The sequence below is a fragment of the Pongo abelii genome, chromosome 1 (assembly GCF_028885655.2).
Source record: "Pongo abelii isolate AG06213 chromosome 1, NHGRI_mPonAbe1-v2.0_pri, whole genome shotgun sequence".
In the NCBI taxonomy this organism is placed as follows: Eukaryota; Metazoa; Chordata; class Mammalia; order Primates; family Hominidae; genus Pongo; species Pongo abelii.
Genome location: NC_071985.2, coordinates 139,874,065 through 139,896,742, shown reverse-complemented (window position 1 = coordinate 139,896,742; position 22,678 = coordinate 139,874,065). Strand labels below are relative to the sequence as shown.

At 39.4% G+C, this 22,678-nt stretch overlaps 1 protein-coding gene across 4 annotated transcripts in view; it reads left to right on the top strand.

Annotated features, from left to right (window-relative positions):
• MTF2 (metal response element binding transcription factor 2) overlaps positions 1-22,678 on the top strand; it is a 59,169-nt gene that overhangs the window by 8,648 nt on the left and 27,843 nt on the right. The window contains exons 2-4 of one of the 4 annotated variants that reach the window (XM_009247667.4): positions 22,140-22,156; positions 22,237-22,338; positions 22,455-22,536. The exons of 1 other annotated variant lie outside the window; for it this stretch is intronic. Coding sequence is in view for 1 of the 3 variants with exons in the window: in NM_001132800.1 (NP_001126272.1) it covers positions 22,140-22,338; positions 22,455-22,536 (281 nt within the window). In the remaining 2 variants the exon portion in view is untranslated. 4 annotated transcript variants of the gene reach the window in all.

Sequence of the window (22,678 nt, the reverse complement as noted above, 5' to 3'; positions counted from 1 at the left end):
GTTTACCATAGTAGAGCCAAGTATTACCCATCTTTCTTTACAACTTTAAGGAAGTAATTTTACTTCTGAGTTCCAGATTTTTCATTTGTTAAACAGTAGTCTTCCCTTCCTATTTTTATGGCATTATTAGAAGGAGAAAATGAGATATGAATGCTTTTGAGAAAGTTAAACAGTATAGCAAGATGAAGATATTTTCAAGCCCTTATGATCCATATGCTCTACTACCTACCAAAGATCCAGTTCATACTTTTCTTTGTAGTAGTTGGAACTTTTAAAACCCTAGGGTATAGTTAGTGGCTTGCAGCAAGAGCCACTCAGTTCTCTTATTTCTTTCTCCTTCATCTTAGGACCAGAGTCTGCAGGATTATAATGAAAACGCTGAACTTTCCAGTTCATCCTTGCCTGAATTGTTAGTGGAGGCTCATTTTATGTAGTGTAATCAACTTTATAAATTCTGGACTTGAACATGAATGTATATGGACTTAAACATGAATGTATATACCTGTACTTAACTCACATTTATCTGTGGTTTTTATGTATATTATTGGCCTTGTTGGTTTTGGTGTTTTAAGTCTGTAGTTAACCTTTCTTTGTTATTCATTGTATATGTGAGATAATATCATCAAGGATTCCTTTTGCACAAATAATTTAGATGGCTGTGGATATTGTGATGTAGAGATTTTACCAGTTGTCATATTGGCTTTTAAAAAAGTCAGATATATTTTTGAAATCTATTACTGTTTCTAAATGTTTGGTATTTACCATTTTGAAAATACTTGATATATAATATTTAACAGTGTCATTTATAATTTTTTTTTGAGACAGAATCTCACTTTCTTGCCCAGGCGGGAATGCAGTGGTGCGATCTCCGCTCACTGCAACCTCTGCCTCCTGGGTTCAAGCAAGTCTCATGCTTCAGCCACCCAAGTAGCTGGGATTACAGCTGTGTGCCAACGTGCCTGGCTAATTTTTGTGTTTTTTAGTAGAGATGGGGTTTCACCACGTTGGCCAGGCTGGTATGGAACTCCTGACCTCAAGTAATCTGCCTGCCTCGGCCTACCAGAGTGGAGTGCTGGGATTACAGGCATGAGCCACCATGCCCAACCTCATTTACAATTTTTTAAAAAAACTTAAGATCTATATTTTTTATAATTTATAAAAGTTTTTTTGTGATCACAAAAATACATGCTTTTGGTAAAAAAACATACAAAGATGTTCTGTAAAACTGACTTTTTATCGTACATTTTAAGATATTTAAAAAATATTTTCTGCAATTTCATGAAGAGTACTAAAGCCACACTCACTGATGTGTGTAAACACCTCTGTTCATTGTCTGACCTGTTAGGTGGTTAAGCTATTTTTAATTCTAGGGGGCTCAGGCTGAACTTGAGGTTGGGGAGGAGAATTTGCCTCTGCTTTTAGTTGCAATTTTCAGGTGAGATGAAATTAAGTAAAATTTGTAAGAGGTTTTTTGGCTTTTTAATTCTAGATAAATACATAAATAAATCTGGGTCTCTGTAATAGAATATGTGCTTTTATAGGATAGTGATATTTGCTTGATAAATGGAGGATTTACTTACTAGTGTGTGTATTGATAAATACAGACTTTGATTAGTTTATTCAAGAGAGATTTTTAAGTCCCTACTTTATGCCATACCTTGAAAAGTTTTAGAGTTCCAGTGATGAGCAAAATGTTTACTTTCAATTGTAATTCAAAATGCAAATTCCACTTGTTTACTTGGAGTTATTAGATTGTAAATTTCTAGAAAATTGTTTGATTCTGCCTTTAAAAAAAAAGAGAGATGGAGCCTCTCAAGAGTGCAGTGGTACAGTCACAGCTGTCATATTTCACTGTATCACTGTAGCGTTTGAACTCCTGGTCCCAGGCTATCTTCACACTTCAGCCTCCCAGGTAGTTGGGACTACATGCTCTCACCGCTATGCCTGGCTTAATATTTTCATTGTTTTAGAGATTGTGTGTGTGTGTATGGGGATCTTGTTATGTTGCCCAGGCTGGTCTTGAACTCCCAGCCTCAAGTGATGTTCCTGTCTCAGCCTCCCAAGTATTAATAGCTTGATTGTACTTTTTTTTTCTGAGGCGGAGTCTCACTCTGTCATCCAGGCTGGAGTGCAGTGGCACAATCTTGGCTCACTGCAACCTCAGCCTCCAGAGTAGCTGGGATCTCAGGTGTGCACCACCACGCCTGGCTAATTTTTTTTTCTTTTTGAGATGGAGTCTCGCTCTGTCCCCCAGGCTGGAGTGCGGTGGCGCAATCTCGGCTCACTGCAAGCTCCACCTCCCGGGTTCATGTCATTCTCCTGCCTCAACCTCCTGAGTAGCTGGGACTACAGGCGCCCGCCATCACGCCCGGCTAATTTTTTGTATTTTTAGTAGAGATGGGGTTTCACCGTGTTAGGATGGTCTCCATCTCCTGACCTCGTGATCTGCCTGCCTCAGCCTCCCAAAGTGCTGGGATTACAGGTGTGAGCCACCATGCCTGGCCAATTTTTGTATTTTTAGTAGAGATGGGGGTTTCTCCATGCTGGCCAGGCGGGTCTCGAACTCCCAACCTCAGGTGATCTGCCCGCCTTGGCCTCCCAAAGTGTTGGGATTACAGGCGTGAGCCACCGCGCCTGGCCAATTTTTGTATTTTTAGTAGAGATGGGGGTTTCTCCATGCTGGCCAGGAGGGTCTCGAACTCCTGACCTCAGGTGATCTGCCTGCCTTGGCCTCCCAAAGTGCTGGGATTACAGGCATGAGCCACTGTGCCTGACTGATTGTACTTTTAATATATCTTTTACACAGAAGATTCAGGTTTAATCATCAGTGTATGAAAGTAAGAGAGTAGGGTTGTTGGAATATGAATATTCTTGGTTACGTTATTTTTCCTAGTTTTTTGTTTTTGTTTTTTTGTCGCCCAGGCTGGAATGCAGTGGCACGATCTCGGCTCACTGCAAGCTCTGCCTCCCAGGTTCATGACATTCTCCTGCCCCAGTCTCCCAAGTAGCTGGGACTACAGGCGCCCGCCACCATGCCCGGCTAATTTTTTGTATTTTTAGTAGAGACGGGGTTTCATCGTGTTTGCCAGGATGGTCTCGATCTCCTGACCTCATGATCCGCCCACCTCGGCCTCCCAAAGTGCTGGGATTACAGGCGTGAGCCACCGCGCCCAGCCTATTTTTCCTAGTTTTAACAACTTCTCCATTTTTGTAACCAGTAGCTTGTATGAATGTTCAAAAATTTTTTTGCCCCTAAAACTTTTTTGACCTTTTTGAGGAGCTAAACTTTTAGAATAAGCTAAACTCAGCCTGTTAGTCCTCACTTCTAAACCCCATGCAGTCTGGCATTTGAAATCAGTGCTCGTATGTGACGTTTGAATTGTTATATTCAATAAACAGTTTTTATTACTCATTTTACTTAACCCGTCTGGTACATCTGGTATACTACTACTTAGTTGTATTTTCTCATTTTTTTGGTAATCATTTTACTCTCTGGGTTATCTTTGTATTTCTCTGGTGACTTCTTTTCCTCAGGGTACTTTTATAAAAAAGCATTTTAAATTTTGTATTTAAAACATTTTTGAAACATGGCAATACAAGATCTTGCCATGTTGCCCAGACTAGTTCTCAAACTTCTGGCCTCAAGCAATCCTCCCACTTCAGCCTCCCAAAGTGCTGGGATTATAGGCGACAGCCACTGTGCTTAGCCCCTCTGGAGCTGTTTGTCCGTCATTCAAATAAGAGTTTTCCAGAGATTCCTATACTTACCTTTCATGAACCATTAACTGGTGGGGTGGAGATAGTGTACTGACAAGATTGCCAACGTTTCATTTTAGAAAGCAAGAATGTTTTAAACTGTGACCATCATCATTGCATAAAAGATACTTACATTTAAGAATATAAGAAGGATATGCCTGCAAAATACAGAGTGGTCTTTTAAGTTAACTAACTTAATTAAATACTGAATACATTGTTCTTGCTTTTCTTACTTTGCTGTAGATCAGAACTGGTTTATGGACTTGAGTTGAGAACCACTGCCTTAAAACAATTGTTTCTTGAGCTGTTTTAAGGAAGGGGAGTGTGGAGTTTCTGTTGTCTCATGTCAGAGAAAACTATAAAGTATTTCTTAACATATTAAAATCTGCCAAGAAGTCCTTTTGTGAAAAAGCCCCACAGTTTACCTGGTTACTGGGATGTCTTCTACTTTTTCTTTGGTAATTTTTTCCCCACCTTTTTTCTGTTTTCGTATGCTGGATGTCTTAGATTGAGCCTTTGGTTGTCTTAATCTGTTTTCTCTTATTATCTATGTTTGGTTTTTCTTCTCTTGAAATTTTTATGTTGGCTATAATTTTATTTCTTAGAACTCCTTATTATTTCATGGATGTAATATTTTCTCAGATCTCTGAGGATATTAATTGGTTATTGAAACAGTTTTTTCACATACCAACTATTAACATTCTTTAGAACTAGTATTTCAGAGAATATCCTTTGGAAACACTACCATGGATGTTGATGTTACCAAGGGTTTGTCTTCACTGCTTTGGGTTTGTCTTCACTGCTTTTATCATTTCTATCTTTTAAAAAGTAAATTTGGAATATTAAATGGCATGCTACTTGCTAAAAGTTTAAAACATCAGATAATTTTGAAATTAAAAGGCTTTTTACCAAAACAATGTAGTTTCTTGTCTGTTTCCTCCACTCCTTCCCACTCCTTAGAGGCAATAACTTTTAACCCTTAGCTAATTCTTTATATCTCTAACTAAAATAGCACTGCATTTAGATTCATCAGTTTTATATTTTTTAAATAATGTTAGATGAGAATGAATGAGGAGAGGAATAAGGGGGTAAGCTTTCTCTATAAATATATTCTCTATAACATAATGTTAGATGAAACATAATGTTATAGAGAAAGCTTTCTCTATAAACATGTTAGATGAGAAAGAAATTCATTGCTCCTCTCATTCTTTCAATATAGTTATATAAAACATTTTAAACTGTTTTCATTTGTGAGTATATAAAAATTGTTTACATATGAAGAACCACGTAGAATATGGTACCACAAAGTAGTGGTGAGGGTTAGTTAATTCTTGTAAAGAATTTAGAGGCTGGGTGCGGTGGCTCACACCTGTAATCCCAGCACTTTGGGAAGCCAAGGCGGGCAAATCATGAGGTCAGGAGATCGAGATCATCCTGGCTTGCACGATGAAACCCTGTCTCTACTAAAAATACAAAAAATTAGCTGGGCATGGTGGCACACGCCTGTAATCCCAACTACTCGGGAGGCTGAGGCAGGAGAATCGCTTGAAGCCAGGAGGCAGAGGGTGCAGTGAGTCGAGATCACGCCACTGCACTCCAGTCTGGGCAACAGAGTGAGACTCTGTCTCAAAAAAAAAAAAAAAAAAAAAAAAAGTTAGAATAGTGTCAAACACTTGTTAGCTGTTATTTCTAGATTTACATTTTTTTCTTATACAACTATGTTTAAAAATTGCCTCATTAAAAAACAAAATTTGCCTAGTTTTCTTTGAACGTTAAAATCTTCATACATCTTCAGTTGTTCCACAAAATGTCTCACAGTGCACTTTTCCACAATGTCAGTCTGTCATATAATTTATCAGTGCCATTTATTTTTCTTAGAGATATCCTCCTGGAGTTCTTCTGGAGTTCCACTCTAATTTGGACTGGTTCTCTAGACCTGCTGCATGGAAGTTGTCTTGGGGCTTTCCTTTACCATCACCCTGGGAATTCCTTTCTCTTCCCTGCTGTGTGACATACGTTGCATTCCGTGCCTGCCTTTTATTTGGTTTACTCCCTCTGTTTAGTTTTATTAAGCTCAAATAAAGTGTGCTTGGGGGATAAATCTTTAAATACTTTATATGGCTGAAAATGTTCTAATTTTCACACTCACGCATACACTCTTTTTTTAAAAAAATACATTTTAGAGATAGGGTCTCTCTGTGTTGCCCAGGGTGGAGTGTAGTGGCTATTCACAGGCATGATCATAGTACACTACAGCCCTGAACTAGGCTCAAGCGATCCTCCTGCCTCAGCCTCTGGAGTAGCTGGGACTACAGGAGTGTGCCACTGTAGCCCAGCTTTACTTACTCTTTTTAGTCCCTTGATTGATAATTTGACTGGTTATAAAGTTGATTTTCACCTAGAATTTATTTTTCACTCAGATTTTTAAGTGAATAGTTCCACTGTCTTCTGACTTGTAATTTTGCTATAATGATTATTATTCTCAGTCCGTTGTTAATTGCCCTTTTATTGCTTTGTAAACGTAGTATCTTTGTCCTTGATTTTCTTAGAACAGGTCTTTTTTATTCAGTTTGCTGGACACTTGTGGCCTTTTCAATCTGGTTACTTCTTTCAGTACTGGGATGTTTTCTTCTACTTTGATAATTTTTTCTCCACTTTTTTTCTGTTTTCACATGTTGGATATTTCTGATTGGTCCTCTAATTTTCTTCATCTGTTTTCTTATTTTCTATCTTTGTTATATAAGGTGAAAACTTTTGTAATCGCCCCAGGGTCAAAAATAGAACATTGCTAGCTAACCCAGAAACCCACATTGCAACCCCTTTCATCCCCCAGATAATCTCCATCCTGACTTCTATGGTGATTATTTTTTCTTTGTAGTCTTATTCAGATGTGTGTTTTGAGGATTGTAGTTTAATTTGCTAGTTTTAAAATGTATGTTTTAAGATTTTTTTCAATTACAGGTTCTATCTTAGATCTTGCCTCTTTTTTTTCTGTGCAGTTTATTTATGGGAGAAACCAGGTCATTTGTCATGTACATTTCCTAACCTGTATTTTGCTGTTGCATCCCCACTGTGTAGTTGAACATATTTCTCTGCATTTACTATAAATTGATGTCTAGATCTAGAGGCTTACCAGGTTCAGATTTGCCTTTTGGGGGGTGGGGTGGGCAAGAATATTTCACATGTGCTGTGTGTTCTCCCATCAGGAAGCATGTCATGTATCTCTTGCTGCGCTCTTAGCAGCTACTGATGCTCAGTGCATAGATATATTTATTCATTAGGTGTTGCAAAATGGTGATTTAAAACATTTTCTTTTTCATTTATTGGCTTGAATATATTTGTAGAGAAAGTTTACCTCTATTTTCAGCTGGCACCTTACCTGTTCCCCTCTCTGTGCCTTGTATTTCCCTTGATTCAGTTCCTTGAAAGAATAAACGTTCCACATTCTGATGGGATGTACAGGGTAGGAGATGTGACTTGGGGGTTCCAAGTGTCTTTTTTTTCAGGCATGGTCTTGCTCTGTTACCCAGGCTGGAATACAGTGGCTGGATTATATAGCTCACTGCCATTATAGCTCACTGCCGCCTCAAACTCCTGGGCTCAAGTGATCCTCCCACTTACTTGTTCTGAGTAGCTGGGAAGCTGGGACTACAGGCACATGCCACTATGCCTGAGTAATTAAAAAAAATTTTTTTTGTAGTGGTAGGGTCTCCTTATATTGACCAGGCTGGTTGCGAACTTCTTGCCTCAAGTGATTCTCACCTGGCTTCCAAGTGTCCTTTTATACCAACTTCTACATATTTCTTCATTCTTTTTATTTTATTTTTGAGATGGAGTTTAGCTCTTGTTGCCGAGGCTGGAGTGCAATGGTGTAATCTTGGCTCACTGCAACCTCCGCCTCCTGGGTTCAAGCGATTCTGCCTCAGCCTCCCAGGTAGCTGGGATTAGAGGAGTCTGCCACTACATCCAGCTGATTTTTGTATTTTTAGTAGAGACGGGATTTCACCATGTTGGCCAGGATGGTCTCGAACTCCTGACCTCAGTGATCCACCCACATTGGCCTCCCAAAGTACTGACTAGGATTGCAGGCGTGAGCCACCCTGCCTGGCTATTACTCCATTCTTTTTTTTTTTTTGAGATGGAGTCTCGCTCTGTCACCCAGGCTGGAGTGCAGTGGTGTGATCTCAGCTCAGTGCAACCTCCGCCTCCCGGGTTCAAACGATTCTTCTGCCTCAGCCTCCCGAGTAGCTGGGACTACAGGTGCATGCCACCACGCCCAGCTAATTCTTGTACTTTTAGTAGAGATGGGGTTTCACCATATTGGCCAGGCTGATCTCAAACTCCTGACCTTGTGATCCGCCCATCTTGGCCTCCCAAAGTGCAGGGACTGCAGGCGTGAGCCCCTGCACCCGGTCTATTTCTCCATTCTTAATGCTCCCACTTGACCTCTGTCTTTTGAGTCTTGTGTCAACAGTTCTTTAGTCTTTTGAGGTTCTGTAGAGCAATGGATTTGCTTCTCATTCCTCATTGTTCTTTCAGCTGACACTTATGTTTAATTTTCTTCCATATTTTACAAGCGTTCATTCTTCCATCTGCCTTCCATCTTCATATATTGTGATTTAGAATTTCACATGTAACATGAACGTGGAACATCATGTATGGTTGAAGATGGAGTGTGTTTTAATTTTTTCTTGTCTTTTTGTTTTGTCATGAGAAGGAACAAATAAATCTTTACTCTCTTATCTTAATACAGCAAAGTCCTACTCATCTCAATTTCACTTCTCATTTCTATCCAGGGCCCCAAATACGTATTATTAATATGTTACAACTTCTAAATCTTCACTTCCAAACCAGATTTTCTGAGCTGTGGATCTTAATAGCCAGCTGCTTCCTAGACTTCATGAATAATCTTTCCCAAATGTTTTCCAATTTTATTAGTTTTTTCAGAGGACCAGCTTTTGTTGCCATTTGTTCTGTCGTATGCTTTTTTTTTTTTTTTCCTGCATTAATTTCTGTTCTTTTATTTTTCTACTTTTTGGGGGCTTATTTTCTTTTTTCTTCCTTCAACATGAGATAGCTACTCAATTCATTAACTTTTTTTTTCTTTTCTATTATATGTATTTTGAGACTTATCTCTCCAACTACTGCTTTAGCTGCATCCCACAAGTTTTTAATATGTGCTTTTTGTTGTTCAACTTCAAATACTTGCTAATTTCTGTTGTGATTTCTTCTTTGGCCCATGGATTATTTAAAAGTGTATATTTTCTTTCTTTCTTTCTTTTTTTTTTTTTGAGACAAGGTCTCGTTCAGCTTCCCAGGCTGGAGTGCAGTGGCGTGATCATGGCTCACTGCAGGCTTAATCTCCTGGGCTCAATTGATCCTCCTGCCTCAGCCTCCTGAGTAGCCGGGCCTGCAGACTTGCACCACCATGTCTGGCTAATTTTTAATTTTTTGTAGAGATGCGGTTTTACCATGTTGCCTAGGCTGGTCTCGAACTCCTGAGCTCAAATGATCTGCCCACCTTGGCCTCCCAAGATGCTGGGATTACAGGCCTGAGCCACTGCACCCGGCCTAAAAGTGTATGTCTTGATTTCTGAACTTAAGTTATCTTTTTATTGATTTTGGAGTCTTACGGCATTGTAGTCATGAAATATATGCTGTATGATTTTATAGCTTAAAATTTGTTGAGACTTGCTTTATAGATCAGTATCTGGTCAGTTTTTGTAAATATTTTGCCTAGCAGGCATCCTTTCTTGGGTGAAAGAGATGATTTAAACTTGCTACTACTTTCCTCCTAATTTCCCCCATACCATCTTCCCAGTTTCCCAAGTTAAAAACTTGGGAGTTGTTCTGAATTTCTCCTTTGCTCTCAATACCACACAAAGTTAATTCTTAATGTCTGTCTGTTTTACTTTTAAATTATTTATTGTTATAAGAGTGATGCCGTGATTATTTTTAAAAACTTGAAAAATATAAAGTATGAAAACTGGGTTACTTAAAACCCTACTATCCAGGGATTTTTTAAAATTCCAATTTCTTCGTGGCCTGATTTCAGGTTTTTCCTTTCTTTTTTTTTTGAGATGGAGTCTCACTCTGTCGCCCAGGCAGGAGTGTAGTGGTGCAATCTCAGCTCACTGCAACCTCCGCCTGCCAGGTTCAGGCAGTTCTTGTGCCTCAGCCTCCTGAGTAGCTGGGATTACAGGTGCACGCCACCATGCCCAGTCACTTTTTGTATTTTTAGTAGAGACGGGGTTTCACCTTGTTGGCCAGGCTGGTCTCGAGCTGCTGATCTTAAATGATCTGCCCGCCTCAGCCTCCCAGAGTGCTGGGATTACAGGCATGAGCCACCACGCCTGGCCCTTTTCTTATTAATAGATTATTGCAGATTTATTTGGGTTCCCATCTTTTTCTCTCTTTTGCATAGTGTTTGTTTATTCAGCCAGTATTGAGAATCGATGTGTGCCAGGTACAGGGGATATATAACAGTAAATAAGACAAAGAGGCAATGTCTCTAACTCTTACAGCTTGGTCTTTTTTCGTTTGTTCAGTGTTATCTATGCCACTTTCTCTCTAATTTGAGCTCCAGTTATACTGCAGTTTTGTTTCTAGAAAAGTGTGTGTTGTCTCATGACTTTGTGCCTTTACATATGTTCCCTAGGCTTACGAAGTCCTCTCTAAGGTTCATCTCTGAAACTACTACTCATCTTTTAAGTCTGTAGTTAAAAGCTAAGTCTTGATGAAGTTTTGTCTGTCCCTGCCTTTTGCTTCTGGACAGAGTAGATATTTTTCTTCTTGTGTTTATTCATTATAGGAATTACACTGCATATAGTTTTTTTGGTGTGCACATGTGTTTCTCTACAAAGGCTATGTTCCTTGGTGGTATGTTCTGTATCTTTCCACATTTGTCTCTCTTAACACCTGGCATGGTACCTGGCATATAGCAGGCATTATATTTGTTGAATGACCAGAGCCATTGAGTTTAAATACAATAGTCATGTTTTCCTTAACTCTCATTGGACTCTTATTATAAAATGATTTGGGGTATGGATGTTTTGGTTGGTTAAAATGTTCTGTTTAATTAAAGTATACTCTGAGATACCAGTTTTCAAATATAAGTTGTCAGTAGGTTAGGAGACAAATGTATATATGTTGGTTGTTTATAAGAAGGCTGCATTTTTGCGTATGAACCGTTACAAATAGGAATTGGGATTCTAAGTCAGTTGGTCTGTAATTTGTAATATAGTTTATTTGCAGTATTTATGATACTTAATACCTACTGTAATGGTTTCAAAATTTTAACTTTGTTCTCTAATGAATGTGTTTCTTCTCAGTGTTGCCCAGTTGTAAAACTAGGGTATCTGCTGATTCTGAGCCACTAGTAGCAACCCCTGACCATGGGTTCCAGCAAGGTGAGGGATGAGAGGATGACATTTACAGATGGTAAGAGGTGGATGTTTGTCTATATTGTAAACAGATGGACACTACCCACCTATACCCAGTTGTCCAGCCCCTCAGGTAAAGAATGTAGAGAGGGTTTTTACATTGATAAAGTCCTGAAGAAAGACCTCCATATTTTGGCAGAGTTTATCAGTCTAAGTGTTGCCTCCCTACCTGATCACACTAAGGCAAAGCTCACCTCTCTACAAATCCTGCATCATATGTGAAGAGATCCCATGTAGATTTATATAACCTCAATCTTAACTGTCATTGGACAACTAAGGGCCACTAAATAGTTGAGGAAGGCCTGCTGCATCAAAGGAGAGTCTAAGATAAACAGAAAAACAAATGAAAGGATTTACCAAGGGCTGGACAGTATGATTGAAAGAAGACCTTATGCCTAGACACATCATTATGAAATTTTAAGACATTAAGGATAAATGAAGATCCTAGAAACTTTCTGAGGAAAAAATGGTAACCTATAAAGGAGTAAAAGTCAGAGTGGCATCAGATTTTTCATTATGAATGCTGAGTGTAGTAGAGGAATATTATCAAACTTCCGAGGGAAGTTTTCAACATTCAATATTTTCAACATTAAATTCTGTATCTGGGAAAGTATTGGTCAATTGTGAGGGTGGGATTGAAATAGATATACAAGGTTTATACAGCCTTCTGTTGTAAGCCACTGCTCCACCAAAAGAATATGGGATCTAGAAAGCAGAGTGATAAGGGGAACTTCCAAGATGACAAGAGGAAGGCTTAGAGGATAGTCATTCTAGATTGGCACAGGAACATGGAGAGCTTTAGAAGCAGGAGTTACCTGTGGAAAAAAGATTTGAAATTATCATTGACAGTTTGAAACAGGAGGCAACAAAGGGATATATTAAGCAATTTTGGGAAAAATTGAAAGTGAATAAGAAAGGATATTTAATAAGGGCATACCACTTATCTTTGCATGATCAATATTTACACATTGTACAATAAGTAAAACTTACTGATTTAGTGAAAATAGTTCAATAAGATTTGTAGAGGATGGGAGGTAGGAAATAGGAGTTGGCATAAGATGCGAATTATCAACTTCAATAGCAAGAAGTCAGATTTGAAGTTGATCAATTTAAAAAGAGAAGTATAAACACATTATTTGTAAATATGAGGGTACCTTCAGAAGGCATAGTTGAAAGAGTTAAAAAAAAACCCACTTGCCTCAGAGAGTAAGACTGGATATTAGAAGTGGTGGAGTGAGGAACTATTGATTTTCACCTTAATTTTTTTCTGTAGTATTTGCTATTTTTCTAAAAAACCATATGTATGTGGCATTATGTTTGTATTGTTTCTTTTTTTTTTTTTTTTTTTTGAGACAGAGTCTCGCTCTCCAGTCTGGAGTGCAGTGGCATGATCTCTGCTCACTGCAAGCTGCGCCTCCCAGGTTCACGCCATTCTCCTGCCTCAGCCTCCTGAGTAGCTGGGACTACAGGCGCCTGCCACCACGCCTGGCTAATTTTTTTGTATTTTTAGTAGAGACGGGGTTTCACTGTGTGTTAGCCAAGATGGTCTCGATCTCCTGACCTCATGATCTGCCCGCCTCGGCCTCCAAAAGTGCTGGGATTACAGCCTTGAGCCACCACCCCCAGCTGTTTGTATTGTTTCTAAAACTAAGAAGTAGAGTAGAGCTGGCCTTTAAGCTGCTTGCTTTATACTTTCTGTCCTTTAGGTTCAACCCTGGTTCTCTTTGACATTCTGCTTTCAGGGAAACCTCAACCAGAAAGAAAGCAACGAGTCTCAGGCTTCATTTTACATACCTGTCTCAAGAGATAAAAGAGAACTCCTTCTTCATAGCTTTAATGCAGTGCCAAGCTTAAGCAGCTTACCTGTTGCTTCCCTTATACCTGGGCCTTACTTTGGCCCTTGTTTGGCCTTGTGAATTTGACTGTATCTGTATGAAAGTTTTCACCAAAAATAGCACTTTTCTTAGGTTATATTATATCCTTCACATGCGATTAACCCACGTATTTGCTACTTTTCCCAGGGAAGGGAAGAAATTGTGGGCATGGGAAAGATGGCAACTAAGAATTGAGATAGTTCTTTATTTAGTTCACTAGGAGAACAAATTGAGGAATGGATTGGGAAGAATTAATCCATTTTCCCTAAGCCACACTATTTCTGAATTAAACATCCAGTTTTCAAGTTCTTGAATCAGGGTCTTATTTATTCTGGGGTCGTAAACTAAGAAAGAGTTACTGGCTTGAACACTTGGTCTCAAGGGAAGAAACTTATTTGTCCAGGCAATCTCTTTCAAGATGTATATCACTAGCAGTGATCCAGTGGTAGTGACTATGAGCCCTCTCTCCCGATCTTTTTATTGAGTTAAAATACATGTAACAAAATTTACTATCTTAACCTTTTTTTTTTTTTTTTTAAGGAGATAAGGTCTCACTCTATTGCCCAGGCTGGGGCGCGGTGGTGTGATTCCAGCTCACTGCAGTCTCGAACTCCTGAGCTCAAGTGATCCTGCAGCTATGTGCCATCATGCCTGGCAAATTTTTAAAAAATTTTCTGTAGGAATGTGGTCTTGCCATGTTGCTTAGGCTGGTTTTTCTTTTTTTTTGAGACAGGGTCTCCCTGTTACCCAGGCTGGAATGCAGTGGTGCAGTCACAGCTCACTGCAGCCTCGACCTTCCAGGTTCACGCAATTCTCCCATCTCAACTTCCTAAGTAGCTGGGACTATAGGCACATCCCACTACGTCTGGCTGATTTCAAAGAAATATTTTGTAGAGCATGGATCTTGTGTTGCTTAGGCTGGTCTTGAACTCCTGGCCTCAAGCAGTCCTCCCGCCTTGGCTTCCCAAAGAGCTGAAGTTACAGGTGTGAGCCACAATGCCTGGCCCGTCTTAACCAATTTTCAGTGTACAGTTCAATGATATTAAATACATTGAGCCGTCTCCATAACACTTTTTACCTTGTTAAACTGAAACTATATGCCCATTGTATAATAACTACCTTTTTCTCCCTTCCCTCAATCCCTGGCTGCTTAGACAGGAGAGGCAGTTTGAATCTGAGATGAGGTGAGATGAGGGATATAGCTTTGTAGCTACTGACCAGAGTCGACTGAGTACACAAAAGGAGTACTGATCCCCCAATCAAAAAGTCTGTTTCTCATGGCACTTTAGTATATGAACTCAGAAAAATGTTTGCAATATGTATAAGAAAGGGTTATAACATGTAAGATGCTCTTGAAAATTATTATGACAGTGATTAACATTTCATTTAAAAATGGGCAAAGAACATCAGCTGCAGTTTCCAGAAGACTTAGAAATTGTTAATAGGCCGGGCGTGGTGGCTTATGCTTATAATCCCGGCACTTTGGGAGGCCAAAGCGGAGGGATTACTTGAGCTCAGGAGTTTGAGACCTGCTCCCATTCCTACTAAAAATTATTGAAAAAATATCAGGTGGGCATGGTGGCATGGTGTGTGCCTGTAGTCCCAGCTGCTTGGGAGGCTGAAGTGGGAGGATCCCTTGAGCCTGGGAGATTGAGGCTGCAGTGACCCATGATTGCACCACTGCACTTCAGCCTGGGTGACAGAGAGAGACCCTGTCTCAAAAAAAAAATTGTTAACAAACCTATGAGAAACATGCTTTTTTACTACTACTAATAGAGTTGTAGATAGAAATAGAGTGTGTGTTGTCAAACAGCAAAAGAATGATAATTCTTCCTGTTGGTGAAGGTGTGGTGAGAGTGTGAGTTGGTACCTTTTGGGAGAGTAATTTGATAATACCTATGATATTTAAAAATACACATATGAGGATGGGGGGATATGGGTATATAAATGAAATAATTTTAGCCATGAAATTTTATGGGCCGGGTGCGGTGGCTCATGCCTGTAATGCCAGCACTTTGGGAGGCCGAGGTGGGCAAATCACGAGATCAGGAGTTCAAGACCAGCCTGGCCAACATAGTGAAACCCTGTCTTTGTAAAAATACAAAAAAAATTAGCCGGGCATGGTGGCGGGTGCCTGTAGTCTCAGCTACTTGGGAGGCTGAGGCAGGAGAATTGCTTGAACCCAGGAGGCAGAGTTTGCAGTGAGCCGAGATCGCACCACTGCACTTCAGCCTGGGTGACACAGTGAGACTCTCAAAAAAAAAAAAAAAAAAAAAAAATTATAATTAAAACTGGGTGTCACTTGATGGTTCATTATACTTGTTTTGTCCACGTTTGTAATTTTCTATTATAAAAAAAAATGCGTAGTATATTATATATATAGTAATTCTCTTTATTATTTATCTTATATAGTAGTTGGGAATGTAGAAGAATGAGGTTTATATTACTGCTTATGTTAAAACATTGGAAACATCCTAAATGTTCCTCCATTGGGTAATGGTTGGAAAGCAGTTTAGCAGCTGATGAAAAGATTATTTTATGTGCTTTTATTTTATATTTACGTAACAGATGGAAATTACATTGTTCAAGATAGATTGTTATGTGAGGAAATTTATAGAACAATATATATAATGTCCTATATATTTTAAAAAACATTTATATGAATTATAAATATGTAGTACAAATAAGAAAAATCAGGAGATTAACTTTTTTTGTGGGAGGAGATTGCGTGGAGAATTTTCACTTTTAACTATATGTTTCTATATTATTTATTCTAACATCAGCATGTTTACCTTTGTAATCAGAAAGGAAATAATAAATTCTAAAATTAGAAAAATTAATTTGGCTTCTAATAAAGGTCACATTCTAGCAAAGAGGGAAGTAATCAGTGACAATAATGGGGTGGGGGAAACTGCATAGAGGAAAACCCTTAGGGGAGGAAAATGTACAACGATGTTTATCCTACTTATGTTTGAGTTGTGACATTATGGGTAATTTACTCTTTTCTTGCTTTGTTTTCTGTAAGATTTTTTTGGGCAGAGAAATTTTAAAAGAAGATACTGCTTTTACAAGTTATTTATGTATGTATTTTTTGGTTTTTGTTACAGGTTGTCTAGGCTGGAGTGCAGTGGTGAAGTCATGGCTCACTGAAGCCTCTACCTCCTGGGCTCAAGTGATCCTCCCACCTCAGCCTACTGAGTAGCTGGGACCACAGGCCTGTGCCACTACACCCAGCTAATTTTTTTTTTTTTTTTCTGTAGAGACAAAGTCTCACTGTGTTGCCCAGGCTGGTCTCAAATTCCTAGGCTCAAGTGATCCTCCTGCCTCAGCCTCCCAAAGTGCTAGGATTACAGGTGTGAGCCACCATGCCTGGCACAAATGATACCTCTATTAATGCAGTTTTATATAGGATTTATGTTTATGTGGATAAAAGGTTGATGTGTATTTGTTTTAAATGTGAATGAAAGTAGAGTCTATTTTTTTTACTTAAAGCAAAACAGATGATTTGTGCTTAGAGACATTAGATTAAAAATGTACCCTGGGCGCTGTGGCTCAGGCCTGTAATCCCAGCACTTTGGGAGGCCGAGGCGGGTGGATCACAAGGTCAGGAGATCGAGAGCATTCTGCCCAACATGGTGAAACCCTGTCTCTACTAAAAATACAAAAATTAGCTGGGCGTGGTGGCATGCACCTGTAATCCCAGCTACCCAAGAGGCTGAGGCACAAGAATCGCTTGAACCCAGGGAGTGGAGGTTGCAGTGAGCCAGGATTGCGCCACTGCACTCCAGCCTGGTGACAGAGCGAGACTCCATCTCAAAAAAAAAAAAAAAAAAAAAAGTAGATAAAGATGAAAAGTTAAACTCCTTAAATATTGGTTAGATAAAAAATTTAACTCCTTAAATATAGGCGTTTCTTGACTTGAACTTTATAAATTCTGCATAATCTTTCTGCCATTTATGTATCATGCCCTATGCAGAGATTGAGGATACAAGTGTGAATAAGAGACAGACATTCCCTGTTTAGGGGGAAGTTGGTGGGTTATATTGAAGTGGGCCGAAGACTGCAAAGGGGAGGAGACTGTAGGAGTGGAGACATTAAGCGTGTATAACTTTACCCTGGAGGTTTGCTTGCGAATGGGAGGAAAGAGTAGGAAGCGGTGGGAAGGGAGCGCAAAGAATCAAGAGAATTTAGTTATTCTACCCCCCACCCCCAAGATCCTTGCAAGTTTTTAAGCATAGTTGAATGCTAATGGGAGGGTGCTCAGAGAGAAGATTTATTGAATGCTGGCTCTGGTTTGTATCCTATAATAAACTTCATCAAGTTATAATCTGTCTTGCAGTTGCAGTTTCCTCATGTAAAAAGAGATCTGTAAAATCTCATATGCAAAAATATCTCTAAAGCAGTGCTCTGAGTATTAAATTACCTCTATATATCTACTGCCTGGCACAGTATGTGGCTCATAATAGGGACCCAAAAATGATTTGTGAATGAATATGTTGAATGTTGTGTGTGTATGTTTTTTTTTTTTTTTTGAGACCAGAGTCTTGCTCTTTTCGCCCAGGCTGGAGTGCAATGGTGCGGTCTTGGCTCACTGCAACCTCCGCCTCCCGGGTTCAAGCAATTCTCTTGCCTCAGCCTCCTGAGTAGCTGGGATTACAGGTGCCGGTCACCACGCCTGGCTAATTTTTGTATTTTTAGTAGAGATGTGGTTTGGCCATGTTGAGCAGGCTGGTCTCAAACTCCTGACCTCGTGATCCGCCCGCCCCGGCCTCCCAAAGTGCTGGAATTACAGGTGTGAGCCACCATGCCTGGCCATGAATATGTTGAATGTTTAATGTAGGATTAGGCACTTGGTAATCTCAGTAATTTTTTCCTGGAGGTTTGGCTGTGAGTGGAAGGGAAAAAATGAGGAGGTGGTGGGAAGGGGGCATAAGGAATCAAGGGTAACTATAATTAGGTTAGGTCTCATTTGAGACACAGCACACCAGCAATATTAGAAGAAGCAGGGCATAAACACTAGGAGATGGAAAAATAAAAAAATGTTTGATACCTTATGACCTAAGGATGTGCTATGCAGCAGGAGTAGTACAGTGGAGAGTAAGACAGAGACAGACCTTGCCATCCTGAAAGAAGGGGATAATTTATTGAAATAATAGCAAAGCATATGAAACTGGGAATGTTTGCAATTTTTATTTTTGTACAGTTTCTACTTTGGAATTCTAGGTCTTAACACAGACCTGTTATGGCATTCTACTGAGGTCATTTTTCACCCATGATTAATTATTGTTCAGGCTTTGGCTGTTTTTTTTTTTTTTTGACTGAAGGCATACAAAATCCCTCAAGTGAACACTGAACTTAAAGCCTTTTTTTTTTTGAGACAGAGTTTTGCTTTTGTTGCCCAGGCTGGAGTGCAATGGTGTGATCACAGCTTACTGCAACCCCCACCTCCTGGGTTCAAGACATTTTCCTGCCTCAGCCTGCCAGGTAGCTGGGATAACAGGCATGCGCCACCACACCAGGCTGATTTTGTATTTTTAGTAGAGATGGGGTTTCTCCATGTTGGTCAGGCTGTTCTCAAACTCCCGACCTCAGGTGATCTGCCCACCTCGGCCTCCCAAAGTGTTGGGATTACAGGTGTGAGCCACTGCACCCTGCCCCTTCAAGCTTTTTTCAAAGTTGATTGCTAATAGAGTTATTCCCATACTGTGAAGCCATTAAATTGTTTCAAAGTCTGGAGAAAGAGGATTCTTACCCTCTCCTTGAGCATCCCTGATGACAATTCATTGTGATTCTTCCTGCATTTTTACTTCTGTTCTCTTGCACTGATCTTGTCAAACATTTAAACTTTTTAACCCCTCTAATTATACTACCAAAAGTGCCTTCTCCTCAGAGCTGACTATGGCACAGAAAAACAATGTTAGATAAAATTGCTTTGTGCCTTAGCATGAATCAAGGCAGCAGCATCAAACTGTACTTGTATTCTTCATAGTGTACTAACGGTAAAAAATATAAACACACACACACGTACCCCCAAACCTTATTTCACTTAAGAATGTTTCTTGTTTGTTTGTTTGTTTTTGAGATGTAGTTTTGCTCTGTTGCCTAGGCTGGAGTGCAGTAGTGTGATCTTGGCTCACTGCAATGTCCGCCTCCCAGGTTCAAGCGGTTCTCCTGCCTCAGCCTCCCGAGTAGCTGGGATTACAGGCACGCGCCACCATGCCTGGCTAATTTTGTATTTTTAGTAGAGATGGGGGGGTTTCACTATGTTTGCCAGGCTTGTCTTGAACTCCTGGCCTCAAATGATCCACCTGCCTTGGCCTTCCAAAATGCTGGAATTATGGGCGTGAGCCACCGTGCTGGCCAGGTTTAATATGTGTGATAAAATAGAAATGGCGTAAGGCACTTGTGCCATTGTTCGAGTTGCCAGCTGAACTAGCAGCTTTTTCATGGAACACCATTTTTACTTGAAACAGCCACTGAGTTCTGTATAAGGCAGATATTTTCTTGAAGTGACAATCTATGTTTTATATTTACCTTAATTACAATTTTTTGTTTTTTTTTGTTTGTTCCTGTGAATTCAAGTTAGTGTCTTGTGTCCATCCTTCCTTCCATTTTTCTCTTTTCTTTTCTTCTTTTCTTTTGACAGGTTCTCTCTCTGTTGCTCAGGCTGGAGTGCAGTGACACAATCACAGCTCACTGCAGTCTCAACCTCCTGGCCTCATATAGTCCTCCCACCCCAGACTCCTGAGTAGCTGGGACCACAGGCACTTGCCACAATGCCCGGCTAATTTTTATTTTTTAATTTTTTTAGAGACATTCTCCCTTTGTTGCCCAGGCTACTCTTGAACTCGGGGTCCTCCTGCTTCAGCCTCCCGAAGTGCTGGGATTACAGGCGTGAGCCATGCTGCACCTGGCCTGTGTCATTTCTTTGAAACAGTTGAAACAGTTTTGCTCCTATATACTTCCTTTGTGCTATTATTGTCAGATTTATTACATTTCTATATATTATGGGTCTAACAATACAATTATGTACATATTGTTTTGTATACTTGCTTTGGAGGGAATATGCATTTATGCTGTCTTTTATAATTAGTTTTGTTGGTATTCTTTGTGTGTGTGTGTATGTACGTGTATTTGAATTTCCTTCTGGGTTTACTTGCTTTCGATCATAGTAGTATTCATTGTAAGATGTCTCTGCTAATAACAAATTCAGTTTTGGTTTATCTGGGAGTTTGTATTTCACCTTCATTTTTGAAAGACAGTTTTGCTGGGTATAAGATTCTCTGGTGACAGCACCCACTCCTGCAGCCTGCTTACTTTGAATATGTCATCTCACTGCCTCTGGCCTTTATTGTTTCTCATGAGAAGTCAACTGTTAATCTTACTGGGGTTTCCTTGTATGTGATATATTGTGTTTCTCTTGTTGCTTTCAAGATTTTTTTTTTTTTTTTTTGCCTTTCAGCATTTTTACTATGATGTGGCTGGGTGTAGATCTCTTTGCATTTATCCTACTTGGAATTTGTTGAACTGCTTGGATGTGTAGATAATGTTTTTCAGCAAATTTGGGAAGGTACCAGTTATTTCTTTGGATATCTTTAAAGTGTATTTCTTTCAAACGGAAACACTCTGTACCCATTGAACACTAACTCCCTACTCCCCATTCTTCCTAGCCATTGGCCACCATTCTGTTTTCCATCTCTATGACTTTGAGTGTCTAGGTACCTCATATAAGTGGAATAGTTGTCCATTTTGTCTGGCTTATTTCACTTAGCATAATGTCTTCAAGGTTCATCCGTGTTTTAGCATGTGACAGGGTTTCCCAGAATTTCTGTATTTTTGGGTATTGAAATTAGATATTCCTAATACTTAGGAGCTTTTTGAAACTTTTTTCTTTAATTTCCCTGCTCATTTTGTTTTTACTAAACTTTTGTGCTATTTTTAGAATTATTGTCTATCTAGTTTTACATGTCACTGCATGTTTAATTAGTGAAAAATCTAATTTGGAAAAGTGAAACCAAACACTGCTTTGTTACCTTTAAGAAAGCTGATGGTGGTATGCTTTGCTGTTTATGGAATGTCTAATACATAAGTTATAATGTAATTTCACAGTATTTAATATATATTTTTTCCTTTAAGTACTCTTATAGTGTACTTTCCTTTTTTTTTTTTTTTTTTTTTTTTTTTGAGACAGAGTGTTTCTCTGTTGCCCAGGCAGGCTGGAGTGCAGTGGCATGATCTCAGCTCACTGCAACCTCCGCCTCCTGGGTTCAAATGATTCTCCTGCTTCAGCCTCCCCAGTAGCTGGGATCACAGGTGTGTACCACCACGCCCGGCTAATTTTTGTATTTTTTAGTAGACACAGGGTTTCACCATGTTGGCCAGGCTGGTCTTGAACTCCTGGCCTCAGGTGATCCACCCGCCTCAGCCTCCCAAAGTGCTGGGATTACAGGCATGAGCCACCACACCCAGCCTTATAATGTACTATTTGTCTATAATTTAATGAAATTGCTGGTTCTCAATGTTTTTTTTTTTTAAACTCTCAGTCTGCATATTTGCTCAATTCAGTAGTGATTCCCTGTAAGGAGAAGGTCATGACTGCCCTTCCTTTGAATGTGAAGAGTGTGAATAACACCAGCTGTCCCTTGAAGTCACTGGTTAATGTGTCTTAACTGCATGTGGCATAATCAAGAGATTAAAATGTAATTCACTTTTATTCTTTACCTAAACCCAGTCATGAGATTCAAGACACTATTTGCTCATGACCATGGCCTGCGTACCTCAACATAAAGCTGTTATTTTGATGGCAGCTGCCTTGAATGTGTTATCTTGGAGTGTTTGCTGAGTCTTGGCCTCACTTAGAGTAGGCAATGAATGGATATTGAGAATTGTTATCATTTTGTTTTAAACTGCTTTGTTTGGAGAGTATTTATGATTTGAGATACTTTTTATATTTTTGTCTTAAGGTTTTTAACAAATTAAAAACTTTGATTAACATATAAAATATCCCACTGGTATAAAATAAGCTCTACAAGTAAGTCTTATGTATGGTCTTTTATCCTCTAAACAGAGACTCTACAGGGGCAGGTAATTCACTGGTCCACAAGCGGTCTCCTTTACGTCGAAACCAAAAGACCCCAACATCCTTGACCAAGCTGTCTTTACAGGATGGACATAAAGCCAAAAAGCCAGCATGTAAATTTGAAGAGGGTCAGGATGTCCTAGCTAGATGGTCAGATGGCTTGTTTTATCTTGGCACTATCAAAAAGGCAAGTTACTTTAATGTATCTTTTGCTGTTTTTGCAGTAAGCATTTAATAATCTTATATTTAACTTCATGTTTTTAATTTTAAGAGATCACCGTTAAGTATTTCTCTGTATTGCAGATAAACATATTGAAACAGAGCTGCTTCATCATATTTGAAGACAGTTCTAAATCCTGGGTTCTCTGGAAGGACATTCAAACAGGCAGGTGCTACTATTTCTCTTGAACATGATTTAAATTAAAATTTGATTTTCTTCAACTTGTCATATTATGATGTTGTCTGTTGAATACAGTGTATTTAGATAACTCAGTATTACTTCTGAGGAGAGGTTAAAAAATCAGCAT